This window comes from Stenella coeruleoalba (genome assembly GCF_951394435.1).
Source record: "Stenella coeruleoalba genome assembly, chromosome: 5".
Taxonomy (NCBI): Eukaryota; Metazoa; Chordata; class Mammalia; order Artiodactyla; family Delphinidae; genus Stenella; species Stenella coeruleoalba.
In genome coordinates this window covers 95926631-95945510 of record NC_137150.1, presented here as the reverse complement: position 1 = coordinate 95945510, position 18880 = coordinate 95926631, and the positions used below count along the sequence as shown (strand labels likewise).

The 18880-nt window shown below is 34.4% G+C and overlaps 1 protein-coding gene across 17 annotated transcripts in view; it reads right to left on the bottom strand.

The window, feature by feature from the left end:
- SENP7 (SUMO specific peptidase 7) overlaps positions 1–18880 on the bottom strand; it is a 171878-nt gene that overhangs the window by 79950 nt on the left and 73048 nt on the right. For 14 of the 17 annotated variants that reach the window (XM_079921982.1, XM_079921984.1, XM_079921985.1 and 11 more), the window contains one exon: positions 7361–7558. The exons of the other annotated variants lie outside the window; for them this stretch is intronic. In XM_079921982.1, the coding sequence (XP_079778108.1) occupies positions 7361–7558 (198 nt within the window). The remainder of the gene's footprint in view (positions 1–7360; positions 7559–18880) is intronic. 17 annotated transcript variants of the gene reach the window in all.

Sequence of the window (18880 nt, the reverse complement as noted above, 5' to 3'; positions counted from 1 at the left end):
GGGAGAGGAGGACAGAGATATTTTTCTATCTCCCCTCATGATTTAAATCTCTAAGAATCCTATTTATTATTGTCTGCTTTGTATATTTGATGTCTGACAGAACCCTTCTTAAAATCCTCGAATTGAAGTAGGAATGAAGACAATACAGGACCAGTAAGGAGTCTCAAGATTTCTTCTGTCTGACCTCACACTAGGAATTGCTGTGAAATAAATCACTAAAGAAAACTCAACTACAGTTCTCAATGCTTTAGGGAAAATGCAGGGATATTAGAAGAGAGAATTTTATTGGGTAAGAACTATTTTTTTCCGAATAGTTTGGCACAATTAAAATTTTACTTACTTTTAAGAGATGAGAGAATCTGATATACTAGTTGATAGCTCATTTTAAGAGCAGATGATACACTCTTTTTATGGTCCCCTATCATTACTGAATTCTAAAATGTGGCTCATAATGAAAATAATCCAAGAACCGTAGTGTTTATAAAGAGAAAATTTGGGGCACAGAGGAAGAAATACCAAAGAAATATCAGCTATAATTTAGTATCTCTGTTTAAATGCCTGACTACAGTATGTTTAAATGTGTTTTTAAATGTTGAGTCCCTAAAAAAAAAAAAAAGCTGTCTCTCAAATATGAGATAAAGAGTCCATAGAATATTAGTCCTATAAAAAGTACTGAAGAGAATAATCAACAACAACAAAAAATACAAATATCAGCAAGGAAAGGGAAAAATTATAAAGATTAGAATTAGCTTCTGAATAATAAATGATCATTCTATTCTTTTATGGTTTGTTTTGCTGCTAGATTTTGAAGGAAGAAAAAGCAGAGCTATGAAAAAAGAATCTTAGAGGATAAATGAGAATTTTTAAGCTAAACAAATAGCTGAAAGTCTTTCCTAGAAGAGAAAAATGTCAAAATTCACCAAAAAACCACTTGAAAAGATTATATACCAAACTGCAGTAGAACCCGCATTTCTAAAGCACAAGAGCCCTAGAGGGCCTCTGAAGCTATCAGAAGGTTCAGGGAACTATCTCAGCATGTCTACCATGATACACCTTTCAATTAGAAAGCATTCCACTACTATGTGAACAAATGCCACAAGAAAAAAATTTTTTAAGTAAGTAGAATATTTAAAGGTTAATAGACATCACATAAAATATGTAATAAAGTCCAATACCTACTTATTAAAAAATAAAAGGTCAAAAGAATGAAAAGCAGTATGGCACAGAGGTTAAGACCAAGGACTCTGGAGTCAAACATAAGGTTGGGTTCTGAATTCAGCACCTAGTAACTATATAACCTTAGATAAGTTACTTACCATAATTTATACCTCTTATCTTCGATCTCCTCATCTCAAAGATGGGGAGAATTATAATATCTACCTTAAAAAATTATAAAGATTAGATGAAATAATAGATGTAAAGCAGTTTAGCACAAGTCCTGGCACACAGTAAATATACAAGAAATGGAAGCTCACTTTAATTTTCCTATTATTGAAGTCTTGCTCAAACTTATAAATTATCTTTTCAATTAGTGCTTGATTGTCATAATTCATCATGCTCTGCAATCTTAATGAAAATATTTTAGTAGAAAAGTATACAGTTAAATAGTTAGCAATGCCTACAGTACACCTAGCTCTTCATAACACTAACCACAGCCCAAACATCTTTCATCAGCTATTCTCAACTTATGTAATTTGTGTACCTTGAAGAAACAGAGAGCTCTGTATGAAAGCCTTACAGAAAACAAATCTATAAAGTAATAACTAAGTTCATAATACCTAAACTGTCTTTTGGTGTACAACTTATAAATTAGCACTGCCATGGAAATTCTAGGGCTAGCCAGCATTTCAAAAGATTCTGAATTTTCACAAGAAATATATAAAGGTGTATACTTCATCTCTCATACTATCACAATATATAAGGAAGGACTGAAAAATGTCATTTCACACAGTCCATCCAATTTTTTCCCAAGTATGCAAATAGTATCAGTAAGTAAAACAGAATTTGTTTAACTTTACTTACTAATATTATGAAATCACACTTCAACATATAATATGTTAAACCAAAGGAGAAACAAATTTTGTAATGCAGTGAGATGAAACAGAAAGTATACCGGCCTGAGAAGTAATATCATTTATTGATTGTGTCTCTACATGGTTATTTTCTCTGGTTCTTAATTTTTTCAATCACAAATTGTGAGTTCCTCCCCCACATATTGGTAGCAAGGTAAATATAAGATTGAAATAATTTAATAAATGGGGAAAAACTCTGAAAAACTGATAAGAGCTAATAAGACATACTTGATGCTAAGAGCAAATTTTTAAAGAAATGGAACCCCTGTTGAAAGATAACAATTACATCTGGTAATAAAGCTATAAATAACAAGCAAAAAAATTACAATGCTAATTTAGTTTTTATTTTATTGTAATTTAGATGAATGCTTTTCTAAAACTGTGCTATGTAACTTATTTTTTTCTTGATCAAAACATTTTCTTTCTTTTTTTTTGGTTAACAATGGTCATTTCTTTCTTTAGGCTGCACCGGGTCTTTTTTAGGGTTTCTATAAATGTATTCTTATCCCAGATGATATAATTCAAAATATTACTTTCTAAATCAGTTTCTTAAGCTACAAAGAAAAAAAATTTTTCATTTTTGAATTACTTTCTTAAAGAGATTCACAGATTTCCTAAGTTTGCTCTTTTCTTTTACTAAGCTATATTTTAAGTGAATATATTATCACTCAACTAAAACATTACTGGCTTAAAGAACTCTTAAGGTTACAAGAATACCGGGGTGTCCAGAAAGTCTTACCACCACAATATCTGGAATATGTAATTTTCTAAAACTTCAAACATAGGCAAACTTAAGAAAAACATGAATAAATATAATTAAGCCATTTAGGGGAATTCCAAAAACCAGGAACTAACTTTTTTTTAACAGAATATAGTTACACTGTGTCAATATTTCTCTAATAATCTCTGGTGCCAATAGATGAAAACAGGAGAAAGATGCTTTACCGTCTCAAAAGTTTTGCACATGTCTCCCACTAGGCTCTTTCTTGCCTAATGTCCAAAGTTTATAAGGATCTGGAAATATTCTCCCAGGAAAACAGATATGAACCACATAAGGAGATAAAACCTACACTAAAATATGGTTTACTTGTTTAAAAAGAAATGTATGCATCCCACATACTGCTAATTTGATATTTCTAAAACTCTTGACCCTGTTCTTCATTATTTAACAAGACTGATTGGTATCATGTGTTTTCTGTTTTTCTTCTCAATTTTATCCGGAAATTAAAAGGCTAAACTATCTTCATTAAAAGGCAACTTACTTAGATCACTACCTTTAGATCCTAGAACGCACATAAAATTTCTAAAAAATGCCACTCCTTTTCTGTACAGCTGAAACTAACACAACATTATAAATCAACTATACTCCAATATAAAATTTAAAAGTTTAAGTTAAAAAATAAAAACAAATAAGTAAATAAAATTTTTAAAAAGTAAAAAAATGACATTTCTGGGAATGAATGAGTAATTTTGGTTTACTCAATATTTAAACTTTAAGTTAAAAACTAAAAATACAGCTTCCCTGGTGGCACAGTGGTTTAGAGTCCACCTGCCGATGCAGGGGACATGGGTTCGTGCCCCGGTCCGCAAAGTTCCCACATGCCGCGGAGCGGCTGGGCCCATGAGCCATGGCCGCTGAGCCTGCGCATCCTGAGCCTGTGCTCCGCAACGGGAGAGGCCACAACAGTGAGAGGCCCGCGTACCGCAAAAAATAAATAAATAAATAAATTTTTCTCTCTTTCATCTTTCTGAAATAATGAATTCCTACCTAAGTAAAATGAAAATAAGACAAACAGCATCATGTAAAAGTCTCAGTCTCCTAGTCTAGATAGCAAGCCCCACAAAGAAAACATCTAACTAAAGCTATACCCTAAACAGTTCTCCAATTTTCTTATTTGAAGCTTGTGATATCTCTTCTCCTGATTGTCCCCAAAATTACAGAGCAGATAATTGGTTCTGATGGAGGAAAAGACATTTCAATCAAGGAGACTGAAGATGTAACTCTGCTGAGAAGCAATTTCTTTCCTATAGTCAGCAAACATGTATTGAGCGTTTAGTATGTGCCCAGTACTGTGCAAGGAAAAAATAATAAAATGTAGGGTCCCTGCCCTCATGAAGCTTATTGTCAGGGAAGCAGAGAAACTAAAAATCACAGTATAGTGTGATGAGTGCTATGATACAGGAACAGGCTGCTTAGCAAGACAAAGAAAGGGATCAAATGCAGATGTCGCAGGTGGAATCAAAGAAGAAATGAGCTCAATGTTAAATATAATGAGCTCAATATAAGTCAGTAAAGGGGAAAAGGAGAATTGTTCCCAAGATAAGAGAAAAAGCATGAGCTCAGAGGAATAAAACAGCATTATACATTCAGTGAACTACCAGTAGTTTCCTAAATCTAAAGCACAGCATAAATATGGAAGAGTGGACATACACAAAGCTAGAGGTAGTCAAAGGTGAAATCATCACGGACCTTGTATGCCAAGGTAAGGAATTTGAACTTTATCCTAAACTTTATGTGGAGCCACAGAAAGATGTTAAACTGGAGAGTGACAAGTAACATCTGCCTTTTAGAATGAATACTTCAGCAACAATACAGAGAAATAACCTAGAAGAAAAAGACTATGCTCAGGAAGCCCAATCAAATTACGATCCTAATAATAAAGGCACAAAGTTATCAGGGCCTGAACTGAGGCAGTGGCAATAAAGATGAAGAAAAGATCATTTCAAGACAGATTTAGGAGGTACAAATAACTAGACATGATAAATGACTGGATACAAAGGATAAGGAAAAAAGAGGAGCCAGGACAATTTCCAAGTTCTGATTTGAAGAACTAAGCGTAAAGAGGAGTCATATATTCAGACAGGGAGGAGATACAGAGATAGGAACAAGTCTGGGAACAAAGACGATGCATCCACTTTGGAACAAGTTAAATTTAGGACACCTAGAGCTGAGGGAAAAAGTCTGGACTAACTAGTAGTTCATCCCAGTAAGTGAACAGAACAACACACACACAGTAAAAACCAAATTAGAATGTTATTGGGACTCTTCACATTATATTTAAATTTCATGGACACATAATCTAGCTGCTAACAACTTGTAGTGAGAAAAACTATTCCAAGAGAATGAAACATTACACTTTTCCAATCATGCTGATCTAATTGAAAAAAGGACAGATATGGGATGAGGGGACAGATGTCATTTGGAAGAGAGCTAAAGCTTCTTTTCAAGAGAATCAAAGGGATTGGAAGGGTCATTCCTTTAGCCCCCTTTATTTAGATCTAGCAGCACAGTAAGGGAATAGCTCACCTGTACTAAGGAGGAAAAACACTGGACTCCAGGACAATGAGAGCAAGCTGCTTCATAAATTACTGAAGCTAAGTTGTTTGACTCTAAGATTTTGGGTGCTTTAGAAAGTTAAATTTACATCAGATATGATCTAGTATGGAAATTCCTGTTACATAGCTTTTTATGTTTTTGCCTTTTTTAAAAGAAGTGTCCTTGGTGAAAAGGGAACCCTCCTCTGCACTGTTGGTGGCAATGTAAATTGATACAACCACTATGGAGAACAGTATGGAAGTTCCTTAAAAAGCTAAAAATAGAACTACCATATGACGCAGCAATCCCACTACTGAGCATTTACCCTGAGAAAACCATAATTCAAAAAGACACATGCACCCCAATGTTCACTGCAGCACTATTTACAATAGCCAGGACATGGAAGCAACCTAAATGTCCATCGATAGATGAATGGATAAAGAAAATTTGGCACATATATACAATGGAATATCACTCAGCCATAAAAAGAAATGAAGTTGAGTTATTTGTAGTGAGGTGGATGGACCTAGAGTCTGTCATACAGAGTGAAGTAAGTCAGAAAGAGAAAAACAAATACCATATGCTAATGCATATATATGGAGTCCAAAAATAAATGGTACTGATGAACCTAGTGTCAGGACAGGAATAAAGAAGTAGACATAGAGAATGGTTTTGAGGACACGGGGAAAGGGAAGGGTAAGCTGGGACGAAGTGAGAGAAGCATCAACATATACACACTACCAAATGTAAAATAGATATCTAGTGCGAAGCAGCCGCACAGCACAGGGAGATCAGCTCGGTGCTTTGTGACCACCTAGAGGGGTGGGATAAGGAGGGTAGGAGGGAGACACAAGAGGGAGGGCATATGGGGATCTATGTATGCATATGGCTGATTCACTTTGTTGTACAACAGAAACTAACACAGCATTGTGAAGCAATTACACTCCAATAAAGATGTATTAAAAAAAAAGTGTCCTTTTTAAAAATACAATTAATGCATAATACTATGTTCAGATGTTTTTTTGTTTTGTTTTGTTTTGTTTTTGTTTTTGTTCTTTTTTTTTTTTTTTTTTTGTTCAGATGTTTTGACAGAGTTCTTTAATATTTAAAATAATTGTGCTGAAAGTTAACAGGTTTTCACTGGATCTTGGCTTAAAGCACTTACAAATCGTTATCAGATTACAGACCAAATAACCAAAGCACCATCTAGCTAATGACAGGATATGCTAATTGAAAGCAAAATACCTCCCCTAAAAAATACTCATTTAAGGGTTAAAACTGTAAGTGGAAATACATTAAAAATATTAATATGTTACAGATGACAAATTCCCAGAGCTAATTCCTAATTTTTAGCCCCAAACTTCATATATAATTCTTTTAAAAAATATAGAACAAAACTTGTTAGTTTTCAAAATTAAACCGCATATTTATTATCAAAAATCTGGGAGTAATATTTCAAAATCATCTCCTTTTTAAAAAAAACACATGTAAAATACAAGGAAGCTCACAAAGTCAAAAGTAGTAAGGACCCAGGTTAAATAATATTTAAAAGGTATGTTAAAGATGCAGAAAATTTAAAAGATCTACAGATAGATATACATACCTGTTTTATTTCTGCATCTTTAACACACCTTTCAAAAAATATTTAATCTAGGTCCTTACCCATCTATATATATCTAGTTCTTCATTTTATATCATATGTGAATCTCTAAAAATATGTACATGTGAATCAAATTATTAAGCTAAATGCAATAAGAATACTTGTTTTTAAAAATAATTCTATGTCAATCTAATGAAATGTAGAATCATTAACTTTGTAAATTAAGATTGTCAACTTTAAGATTTGAGGGAGTCACACCTGTATATGCAGATTTTCTTAAAGATCATTTCCAACAATCTTATTTTGAAGACTATTGGACTTAAATTATTTCAACTGCGGTAAGTTGAACAAAAGCAATACTGAACAACATACCTTTCAGATAAATTAAGGCTTTGGTGAAGAGGTTCTAATTTTTGACATGTCTCTAGGCTGTCAACAGATGTCGAAGGCAATGAGTCTGATTGCACCTTGTTGGCATCACATAAATTAGCATCATTTTTAGGTAGGGTCTTTCTGAATTTTCGTCCTAAATCCGTCCATAGGACATTCGTCAACATAACTTTGAGTTGCCTGTTACACACATAAATAATTAATACATACAGTACTAAACATTATATAATACATAAATTCATCACAAATTGTAACAAATGAAAACTTCCAGGAATTCTAAATTCAGTCCTTCAAGAAATTAACCAGAGTAGTAAATATCATAAGTAAAAAATATGCCAATCATTCTCAAATATACATGAAAAACTAAAGCACATTTCACTTAAATTGGTACTTTCTTCAGAATTCTATCTAGTATACTACATCTGTGGTCACACACACGTACAGCTGTTGGATTGCTGGTAACCAATCTGTGCTTGGTCACACTACAAGTGGAACAACAACACACATCTGCACATCATGTCACAGAGGCAACCGCTTTCTGCACTAAAAATGTATTTTTGTTTTAGTATTTGACTTGGAAAACATAATTAAAACTAAGGGTAACAGTACAACATCTACAATCTTAACCCTACACAGTCTTAAGATACATTTAATTTTACCTTATTTCTAAAAATATGTCAACTTAAAACACTTACTGTACCTACACCAATTTCAAAAGTAAAACTGATAAATCCAAACACTTCCAGCTCTGCCTCATTAAATTTTGCCCATTACTCATTCAACATATCTATGTGCTGATAATACCTGAAGAACTGTGTTCAGTTCTAGAACCATGAAATATAGTTTCTTCAGGACTGTGAACAGGCTACCAAGTAGATGTGAGACAATGTCAAATGAGGAATGGCTGGAAGAATTGGAAATGTGTGATCAGAAGAGTGTCTATTCTATTCCCTAGTACCAGTTTTAGGCACTGTTTGTTTAACAAATGTTAATAATATTAAGAAAGAGAAAGCAAAGTGTTCGTGTATTTTTAATATAAAACAGAGCTCAAAGAAATCACTTGTTTGCCGCAGCCACTTGGGGCTGTATCTTCAGATCATCTGGAAGAAGCGGGATAGAAGTCTTCAGAGGAACCTCTATAGAACGCACTGAAACTCCAAATACTTTAAGTTTATAGATTTTAGAATTATCATTAAAGAATAAAGAGATGAGTGAAATTTCTATGAATGAATAATAATTCATTCTTCGTTCAACAAATACTTACCAAATACCTTCTAGCAAAACAACTGTACTAGTAGAATCTGGAGATTCAGCAACAAACGAAAGAGTTACAGTTCCTGCCTTCATGGAGCTTACATTCCAAAGAAGAATTACCCGATTAATTATTTAATTACAACTGTGATGAGCAATACGAACAGAAAATACAGGTGCTGCATTTCTTCTGAACCAGATCAGGGAAGGTTTTACTGAGAATATGACATTTACGCTGAAACTGTCCAAAGGAAACAAGTGGAAAATGGAGAGTGGTTCAAAAAGGAGGACAAAATGTAAATGCTCAGACAAGAGTAAAGCTTGTTCAAGGAAATTAAAGGACTTACCTGGCTCAAGTGCTTAAAGTGAAGAGGAAATTTGTATAAGATAAAGATGGGCAGTTAGGCAGGACCCTGTGGACTATACTGAGGATTTGAAACTTTAATGTCAACAACAATATCAATCCCCTAGTTTTAACAAAAGAATCATGAGACCAGAGCTGTATTTTTAAAAGATGACTTTGATCTTTTATGAATAATAAAGAAAACACCAAGAGAAAAGGGTAATAATGAATTTAGAGAGGAAATGGTGCTTAGGGATAGTTTAGTGGAATGGTGGGAGCAGAAATGGGAAAGAAGAAAAGGGACACAGACACAGCAAATGTAGGCAGTTGACAAACAGCTACGAAAGGGGGATATAGGACAAGAGCTGAAGATAAATGTGAGATGCAAGAAACGTCTTCTTAGTTAGTTATTGGTTGGTTAGTTAGCTTAAGATAGAAAATATCTGTGTAAGTTTCAGTGCTTAGGGGAAGAGGTCAACAGACTAGGAGAGGTTGAAGATACAGGAGACAGTATAATTAACTTTATAATTAAGTTTCTTAAGAAGTAGCATAAAAAGAGCTAATATTTACTGAACATGCACCATACACCAGGAAGCATGTTAAGACCTCTACAATGATTTACACTTCATTTAATCCTCACAACTACTCTGTGAAGTATAATGGTAATTATTCTTCTGCAACTGAGAAGACCAAGAATAGAATGATTAATAACTAAGTCCATAGTTAAATGAGTGAGTGGTGAGAGCGGGATCCAGAGCCACACACTCTCAACTCTGTTGCCAGCACTCTTAACTGCTCCACTGTGCTGGTTTATGGTGGGAGAAGAACCCCTTTTCCTTCTTCCAGAAACCAAGATCATTTTTTCAAAGTGATACAAAAGGTAAAAGAACACAGGCTTGAGGAGAGAAAAGGTTTCAAATCATCACTGTGGAGAGGGGGAGCACAAGCTGACTAGAGAAACACAGTAGGATTATCTTGAAGTTGAGGAATCCAGTAGGGTTAATAATCACAAATTTATAATGGCATAAACATACTGTGTTTTGTGATTTTTTTTCCCATCACTGCTCAGCCACCTTGGTGTCAGCACAATGCAAACAGATAATTAGGTTCACAAATGATTATTAATTACGAAGGAAAAAGGCACCTTTATAACTGAAAATCTGGTAGCTACCACCTTAACCAAGTGATCAAATGTAAGGCCACCAACAGTGGGACAAGCAGACACTACATATCCCCTGATATAATGCAATAAGCAAATACATCAGCTATGAAGTACTTTTGTCAAAAATGTAACATGAACCTAATTATGAGGACAAACACAATTATAAAAATCTAGAATGTAGGACATTCTACAAGACAACTGGCCTGAACTCTTCAAAAAATCAATGTCATGGTTTAGGGGGGTCGGGGGGAGGCAGGGGCTATTCTAAGATTAAGAGACTAATGAGACATAATAACCAAAAAATAAAATGCATGAACCTCAATTTGATCCTAGATTTTTTTAACAAAAGACATTTTGGGGGACATTTAGAGAATTCTGATTCTAGACTTTATATTACATGATAATATGAAATTATTATAAATTTTCTTCATAATATATTGTGGTTATCATGTAAAAGAACTTTCTTGTTCTTAAGAAGTACAGGCTAAAGTATTCAGAGGTGAAGTGCCTGACATCTGTGACTTACCTTCAAATGGTTCTGTGAAAAAAAATGTGTACATGAATATGCATATGTGATATGCACTTACATACATGTATGAAAAGAGACTGAGAGAAGGCAAATGTGGGAAAACATTAACAACATCTTGCGTGTTTGTTATACTCTTAACAAAATAATCCCGCCTGGTCCTGTACCAAAAAAATATGAAACGGGGAAAAAGCTATGCATGAAGATATTCATCACAGTATTATTTATAAAAGCAACAAAATGAAAGCAAATTTAAATTCCCAGCAATAGGGACTTCCCTGGTGGTCCAGCAGTAAACAATCCGCCTTCCAACGCACGAGACACAGGTTCAATCCCTGGTCGGGGAACTAAGATCCCACATTCTGCATGGCAACTAAGCCCTCGCACTGCAACTACTGAGCCCACGCACCTCAACTAGAGAGAGGGGAAAAATAAAACCGCATGCTACAATGCACACGTGCCACAACTAGAGAGAAGCCTATGCACCACCAACGAAAGATCCCACATGCCGCAACAAAGATCCCACGTGCCACAACGAAGACCTGACACAGCCAAAAATTTAAAAATTTTTTAAATTAAAAACATAAAAATTCCCAGCAATAGCAGAATGGTTAAGTAAACAATGATAAAGCCACTTAATGGAATGTTACTTATTAGTCTCTTAAAATCTTCTACTTTAAATTTTAAGAGAGACTGGCTGTGTTTTTTTCTTTCAACTTGTCTTTATTTCTCTTTTCTATACTAAGCAAGTACTATACTATTTACATAAAGAGAAATGTCAACCAATTAATTTTGTAAAGAATGGTAAACATCTTTACCCAGTCAAAAACTATCTATTGATTGGTGAAAAAAAATTATTTTTTACATTCAGGACTACTCTTTTATAGGTTTTACAACTGTACAACTTAAAATGATCAAATGAAAATACTTCTAAAATCTTAAGGATATATAAGGTATACTTTTCGTCTGAGAAAATCACTATTAGTAATTTGCTAAATTATTTGGGAAAATATCCCAGTGGTAATTTTAATAATTTTAAATATGAAAATATCCAATGTTGGAAAATGCCATTTTTCTATTCACCCAAACCAAATAAGAATCACCACTGGTGATTTTACTGGTAATTCTAATAGTTGGCTCTAAGTGAAAAAGACAATTTGGATTCTCTGTGAAAATACTTATTTCATGTTCATAAATTTGCTTTACTGTAATCTGATTGACTAATAATATCCTAAGGCAGAAGTCAGCAATCTTTTCCCCCCAAATTAAAGGTAAAATTTTTTAAATTTCTATATATTTAAATATATTTGAACACTTCACAAGAAAGACATATGAATAGCGAATATGCACATAAAAAGGTGCTCAATATCATTAACCTCATCTTTCCAGTCTTTAAAAAAAGTTTGTCTTTTCAAAAAAGGGGGAAGGACAGCAAAATATTTCAACAGACACTTTAGAGAAGATACAAAAGAACAAGAAGCACATGAAAAGATGCTCAACATCATCATTCATCAAGGAAATGCAATTAAAATCACAATAAGATATCACTACACATACATTAAAAGGGATGATGACAGAGGTTGACCATACAAGTGCTGGCAGGAGGGTGGAGGAAGTAAAACTCTTCTGCACTGCTGATGAGAATGTAAAGTGGCACAACTGCTTTTGGAAAACATTTGGCAGTTGCTTAACAAAGTTGAAAATGTACTTTCAATGACCCAGCAACCCATCTCCTAGGTATTTAACCAAAAGGAATAAAAACATGTCCACACAGGCACTTGTACATGGATATTCACAGTAGCTTTATTAATAGTAGTATTAATTTTTCACAGAACTAAAACAAAAAAAAAGTTTAAATTTGTATGGAAACATAGAAGACTGCAAATAGCCAAACCAATCTTGAGAAACAGAAACAGAGCTGGAGGAATCAGGCTCCCTGACTTCAGATTATATTACAAACCTAGAGTAATCAAAACAGTATGATACTGGCACAAAAACAGAAATACAGATCAATGGAACAGGATAGAAAGCCCTGAGATAAACCCATGCACATATGGTCACCTTATCTTTGATAAAGGAGGCACAAATATACAATGGAGAAAAGACAAACTCTTCAATAAGTGGTGCTGGGAAAACTGGACGGCTACTTGTAAAAGAATGAAATTAGAAAACTCCCTAACACCATACACAAAAATAAACTCAAAATGGATTAAAGACCTAAATGTAAGGCCAGGCACTATAAAACTCTTAGAGGAAAACATAGGCAGAACACTCTATGACATAAATCAGAGCAGGATCCTTTTTGACCCACCTCCTAGAGAAATGGAATTAAAACAAAAATATACAAATGGGACCTAATGAAACTTAAAAGCTTTTGCACAGCAAAGGAAACCATAAACAAGACAAAAAGACAACCCTCAGAATGGGAGAAAATATTTGCAAACGAAGCAACTGACAAAAGATTAATACAAGCAGATCATGAAGCTCAATATCAAAAAAACAAACAACCCAATCCAAAACTGGGCAGAAGGCCTAAATAGACATTTCTCCAAAGAAGATATACAGATTGCCAACAAACACATGAAAGGATGCTCAACATAACTAATCATTAAAGAAATGCAAATCAAACCTCACACCGGTATCACCTCACACCGGTCAGAATGGCCATCATCAAAAAATCTACAAACAATAAATGCTGAAGAGGGTGTGGAGAAAAGGGAACCCTCCTACACTGTTGGAGGGAATGTAAATTGATACAGCCACTATGGAGAAGAGTATAGAGGTTCCTTAAAAAACTAAAAATAGAACTACCATACAACCCAGCAAGCCCACTACTGGGAATATACCCTGAGAAAACCATAATTCAAAGAGTCATGTACCACAGTGTTCATTGCAGCTCTATTTACAATAGCCAGGACATGGAAGCAACCTAAGTGTCCATCGACAGATGAATGGATAAAGAAGATGTGGCATATATACACAATGGAATATTATTCAGCCATAAAAGGAAACAAAATTGAGCTATTTGTAGTGAGATGGATAGACCTAGAGACTGTCATACAGAGTGAAGTAAGTCAGAAAGAGAAAAACAAATACCATATGGTAATACATATATATGGAATCTAAAAAACAAAAAAAATGGTTCTGATGAACCAAGGAGCAGGACAGGAATAAAGATGCAGATGGAGAGAAGGTACTTGAGGACACGGGGAGGGGGAAGGGTAAGCTGGGACGAAGTGACAGAGTAGCTATGACATATATACACTACCAAATGTAAAACAGATAGTTAGTGGGAAGCAGCCACATAGCACAGGGAGAACAGCTCGGTGCTTTGTGACCACCTAGAGGGGTGGGATAGGGAGGGTAGGAAGGAGACACAAAAGTGAGAGGATATGGGGATATATGTATACATATAGCTGATTCACTTTGTTATACAGCAGAAACTAACACAACATTGTAAAGCAATTATACTCCAATAAAGATGTTTTTTAAAAAAAAACAGAAACAGACTCAGAGACATAGAAAACCAATTTATGGTTACCAAACAGGAGGGAGAGGTGGCGAGGGACAAATTAAGAGTATGTGATTAACCGGTATAAACTACTATACATAAAATAGATAAGCAAGAAGGATTTACTGTATAGCACAGGAAATTATATTCAGTGTCTTGTAATAACCTATAATGGAATATAATCTGAAAAAATATACAACTGAATCATTTTGCTTGAAACACAGTATTGTAAATCAACTATACTTGAATTTAAAAAATTACTGATCACAGATCACCATAACAAATATAATAACAATGAAAAAGTTTGATATATTGGGAGAATTAGCAAACCGTGACACAGAGACACAAAGTGAGCAAATGTTTCTGGAAAAATGCTACCGACAGACTTGCTAAATGCAGGGTTGCCTGCAACATTCAATTTGTAAAAAAATGCATTGTCTCCAAAGTGCGATAACATGAAGCACAATAAAACAAGGTATGCCTGTACCTTATGACTGGTATCCTTATAAAAATGGCAGAAACAGACATACACAGAAGGAAGACAACATGAAGACATACAGGGAAAACATGTAAATATGGAGGACTGAATGCATGAAGAAGAGAGGAGAGAGACACGGAACAGATTATTCCTTAATGCCTTCAAAGGAAGCACAGCCTAGAGGACACCTTGATTCACATGAAATGTGAATGGATTAAATAATCTAGTCAAAGGTCGAGATGGTGAGAGTAGATTAAAAAAAAAAAAAACACAAGACCTTCTGTGTTCTGAATGTTTGTTTCACCTCAAAATTCATATTTTAAAATCCTAACCCCCAAAGTGATGGCAGTAGGAGGTGGGGCCTTTGGGAGGTGACTGGGTCATGAGGGTAGAGCCCTCATGAATAGGATTAGTGCTCATAAAAAAGGTTCAAGAGAGTACCCCTTCCACCCTTTGAGGATACAGTAAAAAGATGGCCATCTAAGAACCAGGAAGCCATCACCAGATACTGAATCTGGGAGTGCTATGATCCTGGGCTTCCCAGGAATTATAACACTTTTGAAAAATAAATGTTTTTTGTTTATAAGCCACCTAGTCTTATGATATTTTGTTATAACAGTCTAAACAGACTAAGATCCAACAATATGCTCTCAACCAGAGACGCACTTTGGACTCAAAGAAATAAACAGGTTCAAAGTAAAATGATGGAAACAGGTGTACCATGCAAACAGCAACCTTAAGACAGGTGGACTAGGCTCTATCAGTATTCGACAAGATAGACTTTAAAGCAAAAAAAGAAAAAGTCTGTAGAAACAATGAGGGACATTTCATTGACAAAAGGGTTAATTCATCAGTAAGATATACTGGCTATAAATACACATATACTTAATAACAGGACCACAAGGCTCATTAAGCAAAAACTAACAGAAAGGAGAAATTAACAATTCAACAGTAATAGTTCAACACTTAAAACCCCAGTCTTGATAGAACAACTAGACAAAAATCAGCAAGGATACAGAAGGCTTGAATAACACCATCAACCAACGCATCCACAGACCACTCTAACAAACAGGAACAGAATGCACATTCTTCTCAAACACATGGAACATTCTCCAAGAAAGACCACATACCAGGCCACAAATAAACCTCAATAAATTTACAAGAAGTGAAATCATACAAAACGTTCTCAGACCACAGTGTAATTCAATTAAAAATTAACAACAACAAAACTAAGTCATGAGGATATAATGTACAACATGGGGACTATGGTTAATAATACTGTATTGTATATTTGAAAGTTGTTAAGAAAGTAAATCTTAAAAGTTGTCATCACACACAAAAAAATCTGTAACTATGTGAGTGATGGATGTTACCTATACTTACTGTGGTAATCATTTCATAGTATATACAAGTATAGAATCATTATGTTGTATATCTGAAACTAATATAATGTTATATGTCAATTATATCTCAATAAAAGAAGAAAATCTTTGAAATTTAAAAATACATAGAAATTAAACAATTCACACTTTCAAAAGAAGTGAATCAATCATACCAGAAATTAGAAAATACTTTTGAGCTTAATGAATAAAAAATCACAACATACCAAAATTTATGAGGTGCAGCTAACGCACTGCTTAGAATAAAATTTAAAACTAAACACCTATACTAGAAAAGAAGACATCTCAAATCAATAACCTAACCATGTACCTTAAGAAATTAGAAAAAGAAGCACAAACTATGTCCAAAACAAAGAGAAGAAATAAAAAATAAGATTACAGTGAAACTAAATGAAATAGAATATAGAAAACCTAAGGAGAATACTGATGAAACCAAAAGTTGGTTCCTTGAAAAGATCAACAAAATTTACAAGTATCTAGGTAGACTGAACAAAAAAAGAAAAGAAAGAAAACATTCAAATTACTAAAATAAGGAATGAAAGACGGGTCATCACTAACAGTATTACAGAAATTTTAAACAGTATAATAGAATACTATGAACAAATGTATGGCAACAAATTAGATAAATAAAATATACAAATTCCTAGAAAAACAGAAGCTACCAAAACAGACTCATAAAAAAAAAAATAGAAAATCTCAACAGACTTATAACAAGGAAAAATCTGAATTTCTAACTGGAAAACTTCACAGATACACACACACATACAAACACACACACACACACACACCACCAATGAATGACCAGATGGATTCACTGGTGAATTTTATCAAACATTTAAACAAGAATTAATACCAATCCTTCAAAACCTCTTCCGGAAAACAAAGGAAGAGACAACACTTTTCACCTCATTCTACAAGGCTATTATTAGCCTCATTCCAAAGCCAGACAAAGACAACATAAGAAAATAGCAAGTTATTTTCCCTTCTGAATACAAACATAGATATCCTCAATAAAATCCTAGCAAACTGAAACCAGTAACATATAAATGGGATCATAAATCAGAATCAAGTGACATTTATCCCAGGAATGCAAAGTTGGTTTAAAATCTAAAAATCAATTTATGTAATACATTATATTAATAAAGGATACAAATTACATGATATAAATGCAGGAAAAGCATTTGACAAAATCCAACACACATTCATCATAAAAAGCCTCCCACAAATTAAGAACAGAAGGGAACTTCCTCAACATGAAAAAGGGCATGTCTTAGTCTGTTCAGGCTATAACAAAATATCACAGACTCAGCAGCTTATAAACAACAAACATTTATTTCTCACGGTTCTGGAGGCTGGGAAGTCCAAGATCAGGGTGCTGGCCAACATGGTCAGGCTCTGGTGAAGGCCCTCTTCTGGGTTGCAGACTGCAGACTCCTCACAGTGTCCTCACGTGGTAGAAGGCACCAGGAAGCTCTGTGAGGTCTCTTTTATAAAAAGAGCACTAATCCCGTTCATGAGGGCTCCACCCTCATGACTTAAGCACCCCCCTCAATGGCCCTGCCTCCAAACACCATCACATTAGGCATTAGGATTTCAACATATGAATTTTGGGGAGATATTGTACAAACATTCAAACCATAGCAGGGCATCTATAAAAAACCTATAACTAACATCATACTTAATGGTGAAATACTGAATGCTTTCCCTCTGATAGTGGGAACAAAACAAAGATTTCCACTCTCACCACTTCCATTATACATTGTACATTCTAGCCAGGACAATTAGGCAAGGGGAAAAAATTAAAGGCCTCCAGCTGAAAAGGAAGCAGTAAAGCCATCTTTGTTTGCAGATGACATGATCTTGTATATACAAAATTCCAAGCAATCTACTAAAAATTTCTAGAACAGGACAAACAGGGTCACGATATATAAATCAGGGTCAACATATATAAATAAATGGGATTTCTACACACTAGTAATGAACCATCTAAAACTAAAATTAAGATAATACTTCCATTCACAACAGCATCAAAAAGAAAATACTTGGGAATAAATTTAACAATAAATGTCCAAGACACACTGAAAGTTACAAAACACTGTTGAAAGAAATTGAATAAGACCTAAATAAATGGAAAGATATATTCATGAATCAGAAGATTTAATTTGTTAAGACAGCAATACTCCCCAAATTGGTCTACAGATTCAACACATCCTCCATCAAAATCCTTGTTGGCTGTTTTGCTCAAAATGACCAACTGATTCTAAAACTCAGTTGAAAATGCAAGGAACCCAGAACAACCAAAACAATCTTGAAAAGGGACTTCCCTGGCAGCCCAGTGGTTAAGACTCCATGCTTCCACTGCAGGCGGCATGGATTTGATCCCTGGTCGGGGAACTAACATCCTGCATGCTGCACAGTGCAGCCAGAAAATTTTTTTTAAAAAATCTTGAAAAATATTATGAAGTTGGAAGACTCACATTTCCCAATTTCAAAACTTACCACCAAGTTGCAATAATACAGTGTACAGCACACAGCGGTACTGACATAAAAACAGACATATACATCAATGGACTAGAATTCCAAATCCAGAAATAAACACTTACATTAATGTCAACTGATTTTCAACAAAGGTACCAAGAAAAATTCGTACCTCTTCAACAAATGTTGCTGGGACAACTGCATATTCACAAACAAAAATATAAATTTGGATGCCTATCTCATGCCATACCCAAAATTAATTCAAAATGGATAAAATACCTAAATCTAAGAGCTAGAACTATAAAACCCTTAGACGAAAACACAAGAGTAAATCATCATGACCTCAGATTAGG